Source organism: Patagioenas fasciata, chromosome 5 (genome assembly GCF_037038585.1).
Source record: "Patagioenas fasciata isolate bPatFas1 chromosome 5, bPatFas1.hap1, whole genome shotgun sequence".
NCBI classification, from domain to species: domain Eukaryota; kingdom Metazoa; phylum Chordata; class Aves; order Columbiformes; family Columbidae; genus Patagioenas; species Patagioenas fasciata.
The window spans coordinates 35,273,891-35,296,243 of record NC_092524.1 but is presented as its reverse complement, the minus strand read 5'-3'; the positions used below and the strand labels follow the sequence as shown (position 1 = coordinate 35,296,243).

Here is a 22,353-nt window from a genome sequence, read left to right as displayed (position 1 = left end):
GTAATCTCTGGAAATCCACTCAGTAACTCTGTAACAGAAGTAGGAACAGGTCTGAGAAGTCTCACCTCCATTTTTTTGGCCTCTAAATGTTATTCCATTCTTTCCATAAGCTACTGTGCTAGTTTCTTGTCATCTAATCTCACAGAAACACAGACTTAAAGGTGTATAGTTTTAACATACATTTTTTTTCCTTTGTGTCTCAGGTGCTGCTGACTCTGCCCGAGCTCTCCCGTGTTAAATACTCCCACCTCTCCTCCAGGCCACTGCTTATGCTGGAACAACTCCTCATGAATATGAAAGTGGACTGGGTAGCTGTCGCTGTGCAGACACTGCACCAACTCTTAGTTGTACAGGAAATTGGGTTTACTGTAGAAGACATTGACAGTTTGCTCTCCAAGTATGCAGGAAAAGCACTCAACTTCCCTTTCGCTTTAAAAGAAAAGAGATCAGGTGACTGTCTGTGAGAATGCTGTTTTTCACTTGGGAATCGTTTCACCAATTGTGTCATGTTTTCAGATGTGTGCTCCAATCTACATCTAGCCCGGAACACGTTCTTAAAGTCTTTGCCTTGTAAATAAATGTTCTCAAGGATCGACAGGTTCAAAAGTTTCTCAGACTTTCCTCTGCTGCTCCTTTTTGGGGTCCTGTTCTTGTGCAATATTCTTCAATTTTATTTCATTCTGGTTTAACACAAAGTCACTGACTTGAGCAGTTCTAAAGCCTGCAGCCAACTGTATCTTCCCCCAAATAGAATGGGAGTTTAGTCTTCCATAGTCTTTCCTCCTACCAGAGTCTTGTTCCTTTTTTCATATAAAAGAGTTAGAAACTTGTAGTTCTATTTAACATTCTCAGCACAGTTCTTATTTCTGGTTTGCCAGTCCCTTCTCATCCATGTTGTTTTTGCTTCTCCTGCATTTGGCTCTCACAGGGTTTTAGAACTGAACCAGCAGAGGGTGCTGCAGATCACTTTTGTTTGGCTGTATTAAAAGTGCATGGTCTGTGTACCTATCTGTATCTATTTATACCTACTATACCTATTCTTGCTTCATTACAGTTTCCAAACATTGGCTTAATTTAATGGTTTTAATATGCAACTCTTGATAACATAAAAGCCTCAGACTTATCTGTCTTTTCCTGCCAAAGGACCCACCTGTAACTTTGCAAGGATGTTCCTTCCACTGTGATGTGAAATGTTTAATATTTGCTATGAGCATCTTGTGTCAACTAATTGCTTTCACATCTGATACTTATTCTCTGCTGTGTTACCTCTGTGCCCATCAGTAGTTTGTTCGTTTGATAAAGATCTGTTTCTCTGTTTTTGAGGTAATAGAATTTTATATAGTTTTGCATGAGTTGTTGTGGGCTAATTTTCGTGAAAACATAGTAATTTGTAATTCCATAGCTAGTCCTCCTTTGTGCTGACATTCTTACATACTCCTGTGAATAGATTCTTCCAGTCTTCATAAACACAAGGCAGAGATATGGCCAGTATTGTTCTCTGATTTTTATTTTCTTCCCTTTTTCCTAGGTTCCCTGGCACGTATCCAAGAAAGTCTCAATCAGGTACTGGATTGTGAAGCACTGTCTAAATCGGGATCATCAGAATTATCTCCTGTCAGCTTTACTGGTAATGTTAAGACGTTGGTGCCATTTTCTTTCAATCTTTTCTTATTTGGTTTATACCCTGTGTATGTGTGTTCCATCACTTAATAGTAACTTGGGTTGCATTTAATGCAGGTTAGTAGGTCTCTGCTATTGGATGCTTTGGGCCCAATTGAAAGAAAACTAAAAGGGGGACAAATATATGGCTTTGTTTTGATTTTTGGCAGGTATCTACAAAATGTCTGAAAAATCAGCACAAAACCTTTCCAGACCCTACATAAAAAACCAAGCCTGAACAGACTGTAGGAAACAGGACAGGAAAAAATGATCTCTCTGCCACAGCTAGGTTGCTAGGGGATTGATGGTGCTGCAGGTTAATCTTTCTGTGTCTTGATTTCTGTACTCTGGGTATATAGGCAGAGCTTGTCTGGAAGCCCGTCACTGTGGTACTTCTCCCTGTCTTCCTATTCTTTACTTTTTTCTTTTGGACCTTAACTTTGGTTTTACAGTAGGGATCTCATTTGTGTTGTATTTTTTTTGGTCATTCTTTTGGTCCTTGAATTTGTGTTTTTTCTAGGATCGCTGCTGTGACCCAAAGGAGATAGCACACCTTGTGTTGTCTGAGAGGCTTCACTCACAGTCCTCAAACAGAAATAAATAAACAAAATAATTTAAGCCAAAACACCTGAAGAATAATTGTGGCTTAAAAACAACCACAAATTCTTCAACAGGTTCATTCAGCATCTAATGCAAGAGATGGACCTTTTGGAAGATATATTGTGAGTGAGGCATGTTCTGTGCTCTCGGAGCATGACTAGCAAAGGATATACTAACACCTCAGCAAATGATGGGCCTGCACTAGAACTGTGCAGTGATACCCAGATCTACAGTTTAGGGTGTCTGAACTCTTCTCTGGTTCTGTATCCTGAACTGAAGAGACTCTGTGTTCTACCTACATGCAGTGACAGCAGCATCTTGGTTTTAGCTGTGTAGCTCTTCAGTTTTTCTTATAATGATCAGATTAATATCTGTATGTTGTTACAAAACTTGAATGCATTGGCCTCTAGTGGTCCTTGGTAATCCGATATCTACTTGGATAAGAATGAGTTAGCTTTATTGGAATGGAGATTTTTTTTAAATTTTTTAATTTAGTATTCATGTACACAGAAGGTAACTTGCAGGGCTGCAATGACATGTTGAACTTTTTAATTAGCCTGTAGTGTAATTGACTCACATCATATAAACTAAAAGCCTATCTGGTACTGTAAATGTGTATTTCGTTGACATGCTCAAAGATCCTGAAGGCCAAAGACTTAATCTGCTGCCTCTTTGAACTGATTTCCACACAGTAGATTGTAAAGGGGACTAGAACAGGGAGGGGTGTGCTGTTGGTAGCCGTACCACACATCTCCTGAGATAACAAAGAAAAGTCTCAGTCTTCAGGAACGTCAACACTAGGTATCCTTAAGATTATGCTTTTTGGTATCCATATACCAGAGCATTTTTTTCTTCTTTCTCTAAATTTCTGCTTTATGATACAAGAACAGATGTTGACAAGTTGTCTTGTACTTCTCTAATTGTTATGGTAAAGGTCTATGAATGATTATGTACTCTTGCTTACCATTACTGAAGTACTATAAGATTACAGTCTTACAATTTTAGCTTGAAGTACACATATATATATATATATATATATATATATATATATATATATATATATATGTGTATATATATATATGCCTTACACAACGTTATTCTACCATACCTGGTTGAAAGATAATCGTAGTTGTCTTGTGAGCCAGACAGATTGTAAGGTCATATAACCTCAGTAAGTCTGTAGTGTTTTCTGGTATTCAAGACTCCATTGAACAGCTAAAACTCCATTCTATGTTTTTATTGGCCTGGTTCTTCTTAAGGTGTCGCCATATCTGCAAGTCCCAGAGACAGAAGTCTGCAGCAGAATTTGTTTCCACAGCAATTTGTGCCTCCTGAGAAGCCACCACCAAAGCAGCAATGGATACCTGATGACACTGAAACGCTATGTATGGTTTGCAAAACTGAACGCTTTACTATGGTAAGGAGGAAAAACAAAGTACAGACATTCCTAGAACCGTGACCTTAACATGAACACTTGCTCAGTCTGTTTCGTAAGAGACACCAGCTACTTTAGCAAGTTTGTCTGCATCAGTGTAGGCTTAACAAGATTGCAAGTCCTTTGATATTTAACTGTTAGTTTCTATTTAGTGTAGTTAAGGAGACTGGCAACAGCTCCTTGTAGAGTCCTGTGAAGTGATAGAACCTAAAGAGGAAATCTGGTCATCAGAGAGGAGACACCTATGAGATCTCAAAAATGTGTAATAATAGCAGTATTAATATTTCAAAAGGCTGTCTACTTGACTGCACTGGCAAGAAATAACGTGAGCATCAGATAGTTCAGATTACCAATACAGAAAACATGATTTTTGCTGTTAGTTACACTTCTCTGAAACCTGTTGTTTCGTAGAGTACTTGAGCAGCTGCATTGGTGCTTTAAGGGAGAATATTAATTTTGAGTTTTGCAGGTGTGTTGGCAGTCTGTCTTCTGTTGCTTAGAAACTGTAGTGGTTTTTTGAAGTATCTGTTGCTTTTGAATTTGCAGATTATTAAGATGGTGTCAGAAAGACAGTCTAACAGCTTCTAACTTTTCCAAGAGATGATCTAATTAGCTCTGTGATCAAAATTGAGACAATTTAAATAGTGCAAAGGCCAAGGCTGCAGCAAACATGGTTTATATACCTGCCTCTTGGTTTTGTTTTGTTTTGGTTTGGTTTTTCTTTGCCATGCCCTATCCAGAAGGGAATGATGACAGTGAGAATCAATCATTGTATAGTTCTGCAAAGCCTTATCGTGCACAGTTTTCCTCTCTTCAAATGGAGCAAGTTCTATCATGAGTAGAGGCAGATATAGGAGGCAATTTTAGTAAATTCTTTCTGTTGCTCATCTGTGACCTCTTTTGCTTAGTTTAACAGGCGCCACCACTGCAGGCGCTGTGGCAGGCTGGTGTGCAGCTCTTGCTCCACCAAGAAAATGGCAGTAGAAGCTTGCAGAGAAAATCTGTCTCGAGTATGTGATCAATGCTATAGCTACTACAACAGAGACCATGTGCCTGGCTTGGTACAAGACAGAAGCACGTAAGTCCTTCCATTCTAGTTCTCCTCCATTTCATGTACACAGCAGAGTACATGGATGGAATGAGAGAGAAATAAGCTTTTGGGCTTATCTGGATAGTAAAATAACATCGGCTTCTTTTGCCTCAGCTGTTGGAATTTTCAGGTTTAATAGATGTGGGGATGTTCCTTATGCCTCAGTTTACTTCTCATATTAGAAAGAACACTGGAGAGCCATGCAACAAAGTCTTGTATTCTTTAAACATCAATTGATCATCAAACTTAAGAATTGACTGCTTTGATGCAAAATGTAATCAGCACAAACCACTACAATGTGACAGAGTTTCTTGTAGTTTACTCTGCTCCTAGGTTAATGTCACATGTTGACTGGCTCTGCTGAACACATCAGTGTTTTAATGTTATTCCATAATCCCTTGATTACAACGTCCTGAACACTTGGGGATTCAAAAGCAAGTTCATGATTAGGTAGGCTTGAAATTGGCCTGATAAAAGGGACAGCTGCCATGACAGATTTTCATGATGTCGTTGCTTTAAGCTGAGAATTGGACTGAAATTTGTTATGTGTATGTTAGGCAAGCAGGTGAAAAGTGCAACTGAAAAGAGTGAGTTTTGCTCTCCGTGACCCTGTCAAGCCTGCTGATAGCCGTGTCAGCTATGGCAGTATCAGCAGGCTTGGCAGGGTCGCGGAGAGCAAAACTCACTCTCTTCAGCTGCACTTGCAGCTGCATTTCCTGTTTTCCTAGCAAGCCTGTAGACAGCACTACCTGCTGTGGCAGGGAAAAAGGAATACTGTGCAGATCTGAAAAGGAAACTCTGCAAAAACGAGCAGTCACCTCTAGCTGAACCAGTTTGCATCAGAAGAGTTGACAGATTAGGCCAGCAGAATCTAGCAGTGAGCTTGAATGACACTTGTCACGTTTTATTTGCTTAAGTGTCTGGTGGTGTGGTTTTTTTTTTGGTTGGCTTTGATGTTGTTGGTTTTGTTTGTTTGTTTTGTTTTTTATTATACTTGCCCTATTTGTGTATCAAAACCAAATGAATCTTAAGTACAGAGACCTGGATACCAAAAACTTGGTTTTAGCTCTGACATATTCTGATACTGGGCAGTTCTTGTTCTCAGCATCTGCTTTTGTACGATGTGTGCAACAATACTATTCCTAGAGAAAGTTATAAGAACTAATTATGTAGCGTAGTTGAAATACAACAATGCTGAGGCAAGGTCTTAGATTTCCAGACAGTTTTTGTGTCGAGGCAGGGCAACGGGTCAGAGAGAGAAGGGAGGAGAGGTGTTAGATTTTTACAAGACAGTGTTCTGAAGAGGTTAGCCATATTGATCTCTCTTTTAAAACAGTGTTTTTCCCCACTCTACTGGCATGGGCATGATGTTTCTTTCTGTCATTTTATTACAGCAGAAAAGAAGTTCAGGACCAAGTGGAAGGTAAGGAATGGGGTAATGTTAAACTTTGGTTTTTGTTTTGTTTTTTTTTTTTTTAAGTGCCTGGTTAGCAGCAGAGTTAGAGATAGGAACCTGATACATCTGGTTGAAGTGGAATGGTGATCAAAACTTGGGTTACAAAATATCACGGATAGTTTTTGCATGTGCAGGCTGAAATTGAGCATTCCAAACTTCCACGAATGGAAATTGAGATTTAGGAGAGATGTCTGAGCCAATATTGAATGTACTGGATGGAGATTAAAGGAAGGAACTGAAAAACAACGCTTGGAGGATGCACTTTGCATACTAGAAACAATCAGTGAGAGGCTGTGGTATGATTAGGAATTAATTAGCCCACTGCAGAGCTGTGCTGAGTGTAGTGATCCTCTTGTTTCAAACCACGATAGTAAAACTCTGAATAGCACGGCAGTGTGTTGGGGCGTTTGATACCCTGTGTGGCAGGGGGGATGGGGTGGTAGCACAGGATGAGGCCCCTCTCATGAGTCTCATTGTGTCTTGAGTTCCATCTCTTTTTCTGGTTGTGTAACTAGTAATTTCAGTGCCTCAATTTACACATCTAATATCATAACACTTCAGGAATAATAACAAGATTTAGTTGACTTTTTTTTTTCTCTGCCATTTTTCCTCAGAAGGCATTTGCTGTTTGTTGCGTAGTCTGGTGAGTCTTCAAAATTTTCCTACACTGATGTGGAATTCCAGCAGACCAAAACATAGTTATTTGAAATGCTTATAGCAGTAATGTGAAACATGGTGCAAAATTTGCCCTTGTTTGTTTTTTTTTTTTTTTCTATTGACAGAAGTTTGCTTTACTGCTATGTTTGTTCCAAGACTGAAACAGCTGAAATGCAGTTTCTGAGCTGCTGCTTCTGATTAGATCTTTCTCTTTGCCTGCAGCATTGCTACACACCACTGAGTGCATATGATTCATTCAGTAGGAGTGAATAAGAACAGTGTGGAAATGCTCAGATTGAAGAGGGAAAGTGTTTTATTCTGCTTTACTAACTTATCTGGTGAGACTGTGAAGAAGGCTTATCAAATGTCTTCAAGCCTGGTTTATTGTAATTATTCCAGTTCCCAGTTCAATTTAGAAATAGTGTTTTTCTTTTTTTTTTTATTCACCCGACAGTTTTAGTTTTACTCAATAATCTTAACAGTCCTTCAGTGAAATGTAGAACAGTGAATTTTGAGACTTTTTTTTTTAAGTTTTTCTAGGGAGAAGAGGAAGTTGATCAGGGGAAAGAGTAGAAAATTAGCATCATTCTCAGGTTTTTAGCATTGTGAGATTGGCCATTGTTTTTATGCCAGCAACCACAATCACAAACTTAAACATCAGAGGAATCCGGAGGAAAGAAAGACTTTTCACAGAAATGAAATGTCTTTAATAATTTGATCAAAATTCCAATTTTCTGCAGTATTATTTTATATGAAAACTTAATGTAGAGAGTTAGCTCATTTTCTGTTTTGTCTCGAAACTACTGGGCCATATGTTCAGATAGCTTGCATTGTAAAAACAAGATGAACACAGGTAATTCAGTCAATTTACTCTTTTTTTTACAACTGGTTCTTCAGTTACCTTTTTAGCTGTAACCCACAGGTCTTGTATTTCCACATGCCTTCTGCCCAGAAATATTTAATAATTTGCCCAAGGGAAGGCTAAAGCGGGGACATTGCTGTGCTTGGTGTCCAGTAGAGTAAGAGTTGGATAATCATTTGAAGACATGTTACTGGAGCCAATTCTTGGTGACAGCTTATTGGTAGCGCTGAGAGTAAGTTTAGGTCCAATTTAGCAGCCTGCTGACGAATGGAAATGCTTCTGTCATCTGTGTGCTGGACATGTGATACTGTCAGGAAATGGCACAATGAGAGGATTACAGATGACACTTCTACGACAGTATAGGAATACTCTGCATTATGTGTCCTTAGATGGCTTTGTTGCTGCTTGTATAATTATTCTGCCTGCTGTTTTCTTTTTGACTGCAGAATCTTCTAATAATGAATATTTCACAGTGGTGCGAATGTCCAAGGCAACGGAGCTTGAATGGATTTTTTCCCTGAATGAAGAGGAGAATGAAATTGTACGCAGTGAATTTTATTATGAACAGGTGAGGCCTGGGGAAATAGAGTCCAGTATAAGCAGTTCCCTGGAGAACTATCTCAATACCCATGTTTGTCTGTTTTTCCTCAAATTGTCAGGCTCCTAGTTCTTCCTTGTGTATTGCCATCCTCAGCCTGCACAGCGACAGCATCGTGTGTGGCCACCAGCTGATAGAACACTGCTGTAAGTTGTCCCAAGGGCTCACTAATCCTGAGGTGGATGCTGGTCTCCTTATGGACATCATGAAACAATTGCTCTTCAGTGCCAAAATGATGTTTGTAAAAGCTGGAAGGAGCCAGGATCTAGCTCTCTGTGACAGGTGATTTATCACATCTTCACTAGGATGTATTGAGGTTTTGTGGAGACCATCAAACTTTTTTGCAGGGAAGTTGAGGGAGGGAAGTTTGTGTTGTGATTGTACTGTGGACATTTTAAACAAGAAGAGAAGTTCATAATGTGAGAGTATTGTAAGAGTTCAAATACTAAAATTTCAAGTAAAATGACAAATAATTGCTGAGAAAATTTTCAGAGTAGGGAGAAATAATTCACAAAGACTAGGGTAAATATTTTACTTATGGTATTTTGTATCCACTTTCAGTATGCATTTCACTATAGGTTTTTAAACCTGCACTTTATGAAAGTACCATTTTACACTTTCCTCAAGTTTTTTCCTACAGAGCTTGTGGTAGCAGGTGTAATATATAAATTTCACATGTATTATTTTGATTTGGTGACATATAGTGGTGTCTGCAGTCAGTGGCTACTGGCATTCCACTGAATGTGAAAAAAAAAATAATTAAAAATAGTCTGAATAGGATAGTATGATGGATAGAGAAACTAGATGATTAGGAACCACTGTTCTAAGAGTTATCTTTGACGTAAGGTTCTTTAAGTGTACAATAGTAGTGGAAGTGTATGTATTTGTTTAACCTCTTTGTTTTCCCCTAGCTACATCAGCAAAGTGGATGTGTTGAATATTTTGGTTGCTGCTGCCTACCGTCCAATACCATCTTTGGATCAGATTCTTCTTCCTGCAGCAGTAACAAGATTAAGAAATCGGCTTCTAGAAGCAGAGTATTATCAATTAGCCATAGAGGTAATGACAGTGACGGGATGTCAGTGCTAGTAGTGCTTCTGTAGTGGGTTTTTAAAGGGAAAAGTAGGGGCCTTGTTTCCTGGTACAGTTGAAATTGGGATGAACTAACTGCAAGAAATTAATTTAAATGGAGGAACCTTGCATGTGGTAGAATGACTGAGACATCCTTTGTGGCAGGGCTTTTTTGGAAGCTTGTATGTTTGATTTCATTTGTCTATAATTCCACAGCAGACATTAGTAAGGCACCTTTCCCAAGTGTTTACTTGGAAATCGGCAATGGTGACAAATCTGTCTGTCAGAGCTCATCTGGTGGGGTTTATAATTTTTTGTCTTCCTCTTGCTCCCGGGATTTCATAAGCTTCTGCTTTATGGCATTGCAGTTTGTTCAGAACAGGATTATGACGCTGAAAACAGGATTAGGATTTTTAAGAGGTAATAACCATCAGGAATAAATGACCTATTTGAATAAAAATGGTTCATGTTTAAAGGGAGCTGGTTGACTGAAGAAAATAAGGAATAAAATTGATCAGCAAAATTATGTGAAATAAATAATTTCCTGGAGGTTTGTGAAGCGTCTTCAGTTGCTTTTTTTTAAAACCGCAAACCTGATGAATTCTGCTGTTGAAAAATCAGCTGCTTTAGAAAAGGGGATGTGAAAATGTCCTGAGTTTTAGAACTGCTGAACTGAAATTTCCCAGATAAATAGTTGCTTAAACTTGCACAATAAATAATACTTCCACATTTGAAGATTGTGGGTGTTTTGGTAGTTGGCATTTTGTGCCAGTAATACTAACATAATCAATATGGGGGTTTTTGTGTTTTGATTTAATGCAAAATGTACTCTAGGAAGTGAAAGATCACAATCACAGACTGTGTGACAAGCCAGTTTTCCTGTTTTCTGTACTGGGACTGCGTTGTAATATTGACAAACGATTTTTAATTTAGGTTTCTACAAAATCTGGGTTGGATCCTGGCGGAGCATGGCATGCCTGGGGCATGGCTTGCCTTAAAGCTGGAAATTTAAGTTCAGCAAGAGAGAAGTTTAACCGATGTTTAAAGCCACCTATGGATCTGAACCAGCTGAACCATGGTTCAAGGCTGGTCCAGGATGTGATACAGTACCTGGAGTCCACAGTGAAGCCTGTACTCATTGCGGTAAGAGGCTTCTGTCTGCTCTGAATGGCTATAGCAAAGCCAAGTATTGATGTTTTAGTATACATCTTATAGCAATGCATGTTACAATATCAGACATTAGGTTTTTTGCTCCTTTTGTCGTGATTGTGTATTGCAAACTGAAAATTGTTGAGAAGTTCGTTAGCTGTTTCAGTCCAGCGAATAGGTGGCTGAGAACCAGATCATAGGATTTTATAGTAATTTGGGGCATACTTAGTGGAGGGGAAAGAAGCTGTACCGGTTAACATGTTATTACTACAGTCTGAGGAAACTAAACTCGATCCCAACAATATGTTGTGATGCTGTGGTGACACCATTTTTCTACTGAAACTCTGGTAACTTTTCAGGAATTTAAAGGAGAATTTACAAATGTTCTCCCACTCTTCTTTTGTTGTCAAAAAGCTTTATTATGTGGTTTGAGATTAGCTCTGGAAGTTCTGATAAGGTACTGAAAAAAGACTTTTAGTACTAAGTAACTGCAGAACCATAATGATGAAAGACCTCTTAGTATATATTTAGGAGAATAAAAAAGCCTGTTTGAACTAGGTTATTGAAACAGCTGTTGACAGTGGAATTGTGTTTAAATAAATAAGCCTACTATGTGTCCCTGGAAACAGCCATGCTAGCTACAGCAGCATTCAGCACCTCTGCTGGTAGCAGGGTTCCAGTGTTTATAAAAAGCATTACTGGATTCTCACCCCTGTAAAGCTGTATCTGTTTTAAAAACAACAGTTACAGAAATGCTTCAGGGCTGAGTGACCAGATCAACTAAAAAGAAAGTTTTCTTCTTCCCCATCACTTATTGTTGATTCTTTGTTTTGACGGCAGGATGATGATTACTTTGCCACATTGAGGGAACTTGAAGCAACACTGAGAACGAGAAGTCTGTCTCTCGAGATGATGTGCGAGGGGAAGATTCAACACAACAGCTACTATCAGGAGTGCTTGTTCTACTTACATACTTACGGTACTAATCTGGCAATAATAAGCTTTTACATGAGGCATGACTGTATGAGAGAAGCACTGCTTCACTTGTTAAATAAGGTGAGTAATCTAATTTGCCATCGCCTAAATTGGAATTGGGAAAGTAGCTAAGCGGACTTCAAGGCCAGTCTAAGGTGGTAATGGGCATCATGCAGCATTCTGTGTGTTTTCCTGCACAGGAGTTTTCTGAAGTCCTAAATGTTGTTATATGAACTGTCCAGTGACTGACAAGAATTCAGCAACATGAAAAAATAACTTAGATTTTTATATGTTCTGTTTAATCTCTCTTCCCCATTGTGTTGAAACAGTGACTTCTAGAAAGTAGGAAGTGTTTGATTTTTTTGGTAGAGGTCCTACATCAACACTACTTGGTCTTTTTTTCTACAAAGCTGAAAACCTAGGACTGTAGTCATACGGTTCGGAAGAGAAAATGAGAATTTTGAATTCCAACATGCTGGTAACACCAGACATTTTATCCCAGCGGCTCTGTCTCTTGTTTGAGTCAAACACCTGCGTTTCCACTTCTGTAGCTGTTAGGAATATAATGGAGTACAGGATCGTGTCCCAGAGGACAGAAATTTAGGGAAGCCAAAATGTGGTTTCTGTTTCTTCCTTAGGAGAACCGTATAATATAGGAGGGCTTAAGAATGTCTGGAGAAAACAGTTCTTTTGGTGCTAAATTACAATTAAACTTAGAAATTATTCCAACAAGCTTCTCACTAGTTCATTAAGGGTGCTTCTTAGGAGATGTGGAGGAGATGTGAAACCATTACATCTCACCAGCTTGAAAGCTTATAAGTGTGTGGGGTTTTATTTGTTTTCTTCTTTAAGTTTCTGTGCTTGTGTTTGATTTACTAATTATTTTTATTATTATTTGAAGTAATTCTTATTGAGAATATACAGCTTGAAACACTGAATTCCACTGTCTTCAGTCTTGATTAATCAAAATTTAAGTTGACTTATCAGCTCTGCTTTCTCATTGTATCATCAATCATTTTAAGCTCATATACTCTTCTGCATATTAAATTTGCTTTTCAAATGTGCCCTTTATATTAGTTTAAGTTTACCTGTAAAGAAAAGTTGTGTATTTTTGCAATGTTAGTGAAATAATTTCACTGGTTAAGTAGCAGACTTTGAAAATAGTCTAGATATGCAATTTAATGTGGAAGTTTTGGACAAGGAGGCTGGCAGTGGTCATGCAAACTAGAGAGGAAGGTTTGTTAAATTAAAGCTGTAAGGTACTGGGCTTTTGATGAAACATTTTGCAGTTGGTTGGTTGGAAACATTTTATGTGTGCAGGCTTTGTAGCTTGTAACTTATATGGAATCTATCTTTTTTTTAATCTCAGAATCATATCTTAAAAACATTTATGCAGGCCATGTTGTTCCACCTGCTTCTTCCCATAGTAACATTAATATATGAGGCTGCATTTGCAAGACCATAGTCAGGAGGTCAAATGAAGGAAATATACCCCTCAACTCACTACTTGTGAGGTTTCATCTGAACTACTGTGCCCAGTTTGGGGTTCTCTAGGACAAAACAGACTTTGTCAAAGGGGAGCAAGTCTAATGGAAGGTCACCAAAGTGCTAAGGGGCCTGAAGCACATAATACATGAGGAGAGTGATAGAGCTAGGGTTTTTCAGCTTGGAGGAGTGAAGGCAAAAGGAGATCTGTGTGCTCTTTTCAACTACCAAGTGGGTGATTGTCAGGAAGATGGAGCCAGGCATATCTTACACATGTACAGTAAAAGGGTAAGAGATAGTGGACACAATTTGGAGCAAGGGAAATTCCAGCTGGATATAAGGAAAAGGTTTTTTGCAGTGAGGATATTTAGACATGGAAACTGCATCTCAGAGAAGCTGTAGAATCACCCTACTTGGTCATGCTCAGAACTGGACTGGACAGGCCCAGAGAAGCATGACCTATCTTGGAAGCCATTCTTTGAGTGGGGATTTGAACTAAATGACCTCTGGAGATGCCTTCCAACCTAAATTATTTATTAACTCTATTATGTCTGTCACTTAATATTCCTTGATGTTATATAAGGAAAATCAAGAAGCTACAGTGGCTTTGCTTCAAGCTACCTTTCTGATGTCTGTGTAGGAATCGCCATCAGAAGTGTTCATTGAAGGGATCTTCATTCCAAGTTACGAAAGGGGAAAACTGCATATGTTGGAGAACTTGCTGGAAACCATTGATCCAGGATTGGAGAGCTGGGGAGTCTACTTGATTGCAACCTGCAAATACTTGCAGAGGAAGAACTACTACCATATTCTGTATGAGCTGCAACAGTTCATGAAGGTAAGATGAGGGTCAGTGCCATGTCTTTCAGTGAAATGTTGAATACTGTCAGACTTTTGGTTATGTGCTTTGGTATAAATCTGCATGATGGGCAAGTATATTTTTGGTACTTTCCAATCCTAAAAGACAGGAAGGCCTGAGCCTGACTGAAGCTGACCCACCAACCGTTTGTCATGGATTTGACACATTGCAGTAGCTTAACTACTGCTTTAAAGAAAACAGAGCATTGCCTGCTTTATGGGAGCACTTCAGTAGAGACAACAATTAGTGAAGGTGGGGCACTTTGATCCATCTTAGTGTTCAGTATATTTCTTCCAGGATCACGTTCGTGCTGCCATGACCTGCATTAGATTTTTCACGCATGGAGCAAAGTCTTACACGGAACTGGGAGGCAGACAGACATGGCTTCTAAAGATCAAGGACCATCTCAAAGTCTATCTGCAGGAGGTCTCAAGAAGTTCGGGAAGGAAAAAAATGGCATTCACTTTTCGGAAGAAAATGTCTGCTACAGATGTGTCGAGGTATCTGTAAACAAGAAACTAAGTTATAGGAAAGGGGAAATTCAGGATTTTTCTTTTTCCCCCAGTGGTTGTGTTTTAGTTGACTTTAACTAACACTTGCTAGCTGTGCCTGACCAAAATCTGACTTTTATGTAGTTGCAATTATAGGATTCCCATACCTTTTCCCGTAACAACGCAACCCAGGAGATGAGCAATTGTTTCTACTAAAAATATCAGTTTTTGTATCATCTACCTTCCTTTAATTTAGAAAACAAATGAAAATGCTGCAGTGCATAGACAGATATATATCAATCCACCAGTTTTCTTGCTTTTATTCTTCCTTTCCTCTCCTTTCCACAAAGCAAACAGTTTTGTGGTGCTTATCTGCCTCCTGGGGTTAACTCATGACATTCAACTATGTACAAGATATAGGTGCCAGACATAACTGAATCCCTGTATTCAAAAGTTGAAGTTAAAATTTAGCCAGATCTCTCTTGTACTTGGGCTTTTATATCTTGGTTTTCTTAGGGTTTGTTTTTTTTTTTTTTTCCTTTTTCTTTAGGCTAGACTCAAATGTGGGGGGGAGTGCATGTGATGAGGTGGAAAAGAGGGAACAGGTATTTATTTGGGATCCAGATTTTCTGGATCACTTATTTGAAATAATGTGAACAAGTGCTCACCCTCAGCTTCTGATCCATGTTAAATGCACAGATCTGAAAATTATCTCATCGCCGTGGACTTGGCTACACAAAAGACAGAGTCAAAAAGTAACCAAAATCATTGTTTTTTGGAAATATGTCGTATTTTGAAACGTGTTCAAGAAATGAGTAAGTTCACACAAATAATAATTGACACTGTTTTAAAATAAAGTCAGAATTTTTCCTCTGTCAGGCACATCAATACAGTTGATCTGCAGATGGAAGTAACAAAGTTCCTGCATCGATGTGAAAGCTCAGGAACCTCTCAAATGACAGATTCCTCCTTGCCCACGCTCTTCGGAAACAATAACATGAAAATGGATGTTGCTTGCAAGGTATTTATTGCTATTTCGAATACAGCTCTGTTTTTCTTCAACAATGCTAACTTGATATACAGGTTGGAACATTTAATGATTGGAGCAGCATCTTGTGTTTTTCATGGGCAGGTTACTTGTGTATGTATGGAACCTACCGTTTATGAAAAAACAAAGTTTTTCGTCAGAGAATACAGGAGAAGCTGGAGCTCCTCTAATCAAAGTTCAAATTTTCAGATGTAGAGGATCCCAGATACAAATAGTAACATGCCTTTTGACTGTGCATGCCTTGTTTTGAAGCAAGGCAAATACTACTGTTATTCTAATCCTTCTTCACGTCAGCTCAGCTCCATCTGTAGCTTGCCTGATGTTCCGCAGGGAATCAGTGTGTGACAACAGACTCTATATTTGCTCTACTTGTTGGAGTTGTGCTGTTTTCTGTTGAAATAATGCATTGGGTTTTGGCCTCTGGGCAAAATCTGGAAATGCAGTATTTTTTAGCTGTATGTAACGGAAAATGAATGTGCATCCCTGAGCTTGTCTATGCTTCTCTTTTCAGGTGATGTTGGAAGGCAAAAACATTGAGGAGGGGTTTGGGGTTGCATTTAGAGTCCTTCAGGTATGGAAAACCTCGATTTAACAAGCACTATTATTATAAAAGTAACTCCTGCAAGCAGCAATTGTTTAAGGAAAAGCTTGTTGTGTTTCTTTTTTTCTTTTTAAAACGTCTTTTAATCCTCCAAAGGAAAACCCTCTTGTAAGAAAAGTAATTTGTTCAGGTCTTAAATATCCATGTACTTGGAGGAAGCTCAGTAAGGAAATTAAGAGGACACTTCCAAACTAGTTGGATCCTAGAAGGGAATTAAGTACAGCTTTTCCTTTGCTGTGCACCCTGCTCGGTGACTTAACTCTGGCAAACCACAGTTACAGATGTGAGCAGAGAGCTCTGACTTGGTGGCGCTCTGCAATTCATGATAGCCATGCAAAGACAGTGCATAAATAAGTCCAAGGCTGTCTCTGAACTATTCTCCTGGCTGAGAGAGCAAAGCTAATTAACTGGAAACTCTCTCTGGGGACCTCTTCTTCCTCATGTTTTAGTAGGACCTGGGGTGCTTACCAGTCAGCATCGCTCATGAGCCTTCAAACTTCCTTGTGTGTTTTTTGTCCATATATTAGGAGCTGCTAGAAGATCATAAAATGGCTTCTAAATCTAGAATCATTTTGGTTGGAAAAGACCCTCGAGATAGTGTTAGGTTAGCAGTTTGACTCTATCACTTAACTTTGTCCCTAAGAACCTCATCTATGCATCTTTTAAATACCTCCAGGGATGATACTGCATCAAACAATGCAGTCTGCAGTTGCCTCCTGTCTGGGACAGGAGGTATAGCAGGGCCACTTCTGGACAGAACTGGCACACTGAATGAGTATTTGTGGAAGTAGCAGGCCCTGCTCCTTCTCTCAGATCAGGATGTACAAGACAGATAGCCTGATTTTAGTGAGACAGAGAACCTTAGAAAAATAGTACGTTTTAGCAGCAACATCAGTCACTACCACCCAATAAAAGTGGAGCAGTGAGTCCAACTGGCTGGCATCACTTCTGTTTCCTTCCTTTTTTTTTTCCTTTTCTTGCCTAGTTAATGGCAGTATCAGTCCACAGCTTTCATCATCTCTTCCTTTGTATGGGAGGTGTACGATGGTCACTTGCCTCTTGTTTTTCAGGGTACACAAAAGGGTGACTGATGGTGGGGTGCCTGGAGGAATGTAGTGGAAGCCTGATAAGAGAGGGAGAGATGGGTAGGGATCTGTCAAGGTTTAATTGCAAGGCGACAATACACTGTGGCAGATGCTCTCTGTTACCCCCTCGCAAACAAAATCAGGACAGGATCTAGGCAAGTTCTGTTGCCAGAAGAAATAAAACTGATTTTTTTGCCACCCCTGAAAAGGAGGCAGTAATTGTGCTCCTGTTCTTGAGCAAAATTAAGTTTTACCAGTCTGATCATAGAAAACCTTTAATCCAGCCCTGAGCAGTGGAGACTGGAAAATCAGAGACCCCTAAAACAGCTTTGACTTTTTGGAGCATGGTGTGATATTTTGTCCTTAGGAGAGATTGTCTCAGTTGTGTAGATCTCCTGTGAGAAAACCTGCTGAGAACATTTAACATGCTGCTCTGATGTTCCAACTACCTCTAGGACTTCCAGCTGGAGGCTACAGAAGTGTACAGCAAAGTGGCCAAGCAGCTAGTGAAGCAGCAGAAGTACAGTGAGATCCGGCAGCTCCTCAAGTGTGTCAATGAGTCTGGAGTTGCAGCAAAAAATGATGGAGATAACATTATCCTAAACTGTCTAAATGAGTTCAAGAACATACCTGCTGAGGTAACTCTACCCTGCGTTTTGTACCTTTTGAAGTAAAATGGGCATATACTATACAGGCTACAGGAAAACCATCCTGTGGTGCCTCTGCTGCTCTTTCAGTGAGTCTTTTGTATCTTCTGGCTCTGTACTGCATGTGTTTTTTAAAGGTGGGAGTGTGTGGTTTGCCTTATCCAAGTTACTCTGAGAGGAAACTATAAGAAGCTGTAGCATGCTCCTACCCTGCGCTTCCCAACTGGATACCTGTGATGGGGAGTGAACCTTTGCTTCACAGGATCCTGCCCAACTCTACTGAGTGAGGTGGGAGGTGCTCCCTTCGGTGAGGCTTCCAGGGCTAACGCAGAGGGTGTGTGGAGGCGGGAGCCTCCTGACTCTATAGGAAACAATTTAAAGATTCCCTTTGCCTACCACAGTGCCTTTTCCATCCCAGGAAAGGAAAGAGATGTGTGCTATGAAGCTTTACTAACCAGGCTAGGGGATGCAGTCCACGCCTTGGGTCAGAGTGGGCCATGGGGTCTGACTCCTGCTGGGGTGCACAGATCCTACAGGTTCATTTCGTGCAATGTGAGCCATATCCATGGGGACTCCCAGGCTCATAGCATCCTCCAGGAATACCCCACAGACATGGCAAGCAGGAGAAACTATGCTAGAGGGAAGAATTGGACTTTGTGTTTTCTGCATCTGCAGCACTCGCAGTTGGCACAATGTAACCATCTAGGTGTAGTCTCAGCAGCCCTTCCTCTGTGCAGGGGTTTGGTCCCTCATGGGGTAAAGGTTTGCAAACTATAGTCACTCTAAATGTGAACAGCTTTTTCCTCTTTTGGATACAGGATCTCGATAATCTGATTCAGGATATGGACAGTGATGAAAACAAGGTAAGTAAAAATACAGTAGGGGAACTCCTTAGCAAGCACCGAACAGCCCAGTCTTGATCTGCAAGCCACATGCTCTCTGTCACTGTCTTGTAGATTGTAGAAATCACAGTGAACTCCTCAAGGCTGTGGTGTTTGTGGCTGTAGAGCTGTGACATGAAGTTACAGATTGATGTCATCCCTGTTAGTCCTTGACAGTCCTCAGATCGAGGCTGAGGCAATTGTTGTAATGGGAGGAAAAGTACTTCGAGGAGGCAAATTGGTAGGTTGTTTGGTTTTGTTAGCCAGCTTTTCACATAGGTGCAGACAGCTAATGAGGATCAACATACATCCAAGATGACCATTTCAGCTTATTGTTTCAGGATTATACTATTTCCCTTGCGATCAACAGTTAAATGACAAAACTTCTCCAATACTGATATGCTTTTTTTTCTTAGAGAAAGCAAGGCCTAAACTATATTTCTTTGTTAGCTTTCATACTGACCAGCTAAGCCACTGGAGAAACAGATAAATATGTGAACTGTAGATGTGTGTTAATAGATGAAGAGGCTGTGGCTCAGCGTTTGTGGATTGTTGTAGATCTTGAATGGCTTAGCTGGAAATCAGATCTTAAGATTTGTGACTGTCCTCTGTCCTGCTCCAACTGACAATCTCACTGTTGTATGTAGATTGAAAAATGGACCTCTCATTTTGCTTTTGTGTAAGATCTGTCACTGAAAGATGTGAGCTGTTCTAGAACCAGCAATGGAAGAAAATGATTGGTTTAGATCCTTTGCTGTGAGGATATGGTAAATTAATGCACAAGATAGGATTCCTGGTGCTGATTTCATGGTAATACAGTACAGGAGTTTCCACAAGAAACAAACTTAATAAAATACAGTTATCTCTCCATCTTTTACATTGGGATCTGCTCCATGCCATACTCTGCTTCATAATACGCTGCTTCTGCCTTGTACAACATGCTTCTGAACTAGGTATTTCCAGTGAATCCTTGCTTAAGCTTGTCCTTTCAGTTTACTACAGCCTTCTGACCAAGTTCTGACTGCTTCTTCTTCTTCAGATCCAGGCCTACGTGATGTGCAACAAGCTGCGTTCTGCCTATCTCGTCTCGGTGAGACAGGAGAAGACCAGAGCAGTGCAGCTAGTCCAGCAGGTACGGCAGCTGGCTGAGAACAGTGGAGATGACGTTGTGAAGGCCATCTGTGCCCAGTGGCTCTCAGTGCACCAGCCCAAAATGAGAAATCGGCTTCCCCAGGGCACTAGGAAGTAATGACTAATGGACATTTGCCATCATACAGAAAGGGGAGGCTTCAAGACAGCTTAAAGGTGTGTGGTTCAGCAACCTCTTGGTAAAATGGAAGTCTCTTGACTGGTGATGGCAAATGGATGCTGCTGATGTGCCTCTGGTGAAAGGAAGGGAGCTAAATTCCAAGTGCCAGTTGTGTATTTTGACAGACAGTCACTACCTCAGGGTGTTTTTTGGCTACCTTTTTGATGAGGCGGGGAGGGGGACAGTTTCAAAAAAACAAGCAAGAATTTAAGTGTATAGAAGAGAGCGCATCTGTGTCTGGTTTGGGTTTTTTTTGGAGGGTGCTGGTTTTGGTTGATTTTTTTTGAAAGGCACTGAACTTTATTGTATGTTTATTTTTAATCCAGAAAACCTATATAAACAGGGCAGGAAAATCTCATCAGCTCAGTGTAGCCTAGAATATAAAACTTTGATTTTAAGTCTTCTCTAAACTTTTTCAAGATTGGAAAGATCATCTTTACAAAAAAATGAAATTCTGAGATGTTTTTAACTATTGCTACTCTTTTTTCTTCCCTGCCCCAGCTAGTACAATGTGCCCAATTTCTGTCTTTCATTTGAAAAGTAGGAACTGATTCTCCATGGCAGGCTGGTACTTACCAGTCACACTGTCTGATGTGTGCCATACATACGGCACTTGAGCCCTTACTAGATGGATGAAGTTATAAAGGGCATAACCTGTAAATGGAGTACAAAGGGAAAATGATTCTTTAAAACAGTTGAAAAGTCTCGTACCTCTTTCTTTGCTATGGTAATATTCAATAAATTGTTGTGATGCAGTTTTATAACTGAATGGTTGCTGATAAATTTCCACAGTTTTTCATCAGGTATAACAGAAAATGTGGGTAGAGCAAGCTGTGGTAAGATTCAACAGGCAGTCTCTATCCCTGTCAAATAGGGATTTATTTGTTTTTTACTAGACTCATCTGTCCCTGTCTGGTACAACAGAACACCAGACTAAATTTGTATTAACTGTATGTGCTGTATAGACTATATTGACAGGCTTTGCTTCGGAAGTGTTAGGTTATCTCAGTTTTATGAAAAAGCAGGAATCTTTGTGTAATGGCTGTGTTCAGGGATGCTGAAAAAAGCAGCTGCTTCTCTGCAACCGTGGGACACGAGAAACGGGCAGAAGAATGGTAGACAGTGGTAGGACCTTCAAAAAGAAACAGAAGAAAACATGATACTCCACAAGAGGTTGTGTTTCCTATTTACATGTATTTCAGCACAAGAGGAAGGAAAACTAGTTCACTTTTTTTGTTAAAAATTTAGTTGTTTACTTCAAAGGTTTTCTGAAGTGTAGTATAACTGTAAATAGTTTTAGTATATCAGATAATTGAGACTGTCAAATAAGAGTTTTTGCACTATCTCCAAGCTCACTGTAGAGACAGAACAAACTTCCATGGTATGCGAAAGGACTTGGTCCATCTCCTTTAGTGTTTTGTGAGCAGTGCCCCACTGACACAAACCCCTCTCTTGAGGGTGCTCTGCTCACTAAAGCAGGGCTAGAACTGTCTCGGGCTGAAGCGGTCAGAAATGACCACATTTAGCTTTCAGAATCTCCTGACCACAGATTTGCATTATCTCATTAGTGAGCAGTACTAATGAAAGCTGCTTTTGTTTTCTTGGCCTGACTGACCTCGCTTTCCATCACATTACAGCCATGAGGCTGATCCTAAAACGTGACACTATCCGTGTCTTCAGTCATTTCCAAATCTCTAGTTATGTGGAGGAGGTTTTACTGTTTGTGGGTATCCAGATCTGCCTTGCTGTAATACCTGCTTTTCTGCTCAAGTTCCTTCAGCTGTGTAGAGCACCTCTGTGCTCCATACAGCTATACAGTGGAGTTTGCTATGCAGACCAGTCAGTTCTGTACCTGCCTTTTTTCCTGACCTCTTGGCACTGTACCTGATGCACTTTATATAGTGTTTGTTGTAATTTGATGTTCTTAACCTGGAATCATAGGGATCTTTCTCTTACCAGCAGAACTGGAATTTTGATCCTGACTAACTGCCTTGTGTCACAAATAGTGCAATTATTAAGGGGCTTTGAATTTTTGAACATCAAAAAGGGATTGAGTACTGCCAGTAAAAAAAAAAAAATCTCTATTAATGACCAAGGTTTGTTTACAGTGAAAAAAGATAATAAAGTGTTATGACTGTTAACATATATTCTGTTTGCTTTTTATGTTAGCATAGCTGGGGACCTCTTTCTAGACCTATATTTTGCTTTTGACTATACTTGGCAGAGTAATTAGAATGGGGAAAGTTGTTCTGTCATGCAGAATCTCTCTCTGCTACAGTGTCCTCAACATTTAGATCAATTGGAATATCCCATCTTCAGAAGTCCTCCAGTAGCTAGGTAGCCAGCTCCACCTCATACATCTACTCTCACAAACCAGTAATCCTCTTTGGAGAGC

The 22,353-nt window shown here is 39.8% G+C and overlaps 1 protein-coding gene across 2 annotated transcripts in view; it reads left to right on the top strand.

Moving 5' to 3' along the window:
* Positions 1-22,099, top strand: part of ZFYVE26 (zinc finger FYVE-type containing 26) — a 49,946-nt gene extending 27,847 nt beyond the window's left edge. For both annotated transcript variants that reach the window (XM_071809306.1, XM_065839146.2), the window contains exons 26-42: positions 204-450; positions 1,529-1,627; positions 3,519-3,676; positions 4,603-4,772; positions 6,179-6,207; positions 8,206-8,327; positions 8,419-8,639; positions 9,269-9,416; positions 10,362-10,571; positions 11,418-11,633; positions 13,678-13,875; positions 14,194-14,396; positions 15,267-15,408; positions 15,947-16,006; positions 17,577-17,759; positions 18,587-18,631; positions 19,689-22,099. In XM_071809306.1, coding sequence (XP_071665407.1) covers positions 204-450; positions 1,529-1,627; positions 3,519-3,676; positions 4,603-4,772; positions 6,179-6,207; positions 8,206-8,327; positions 8,419-8,639; positions 9,269-9,416; positions 10,362-10,571; positions 11,418-11,633; positions 13,678-13,875; positions 14,194-14,396; positions 15,267-15,408; positions 15,947-16,006; positions 17,577-17,759; positions 18,587-18,631; positions 19,689-19,898 — 2,661 coding nt within the window. In that variant the 3' untranslated portion in view covers positions 19,899-22,099. The remainder of the gene's footprint in view (positions 1-203; positions 451-1,528; positions 1,628-3,518; positions 3,677-4,602; positions 4,773-6,178; positions 6,208-8,205; positions 8,328-8,418; positions 8,640-9,268; positions 9,417-10,361; positions 10,572-11,417; positions 11,634-13,677; positions 13,876-14,193; positions 14,397-15,266; positions 15,409-15,946; positions 16,007-17,576; positions 17,760-18,586; positions 18,632-19,688) is intronic.
* Positions 22,100-22,353: the final 254 nt, after the last annotated feature.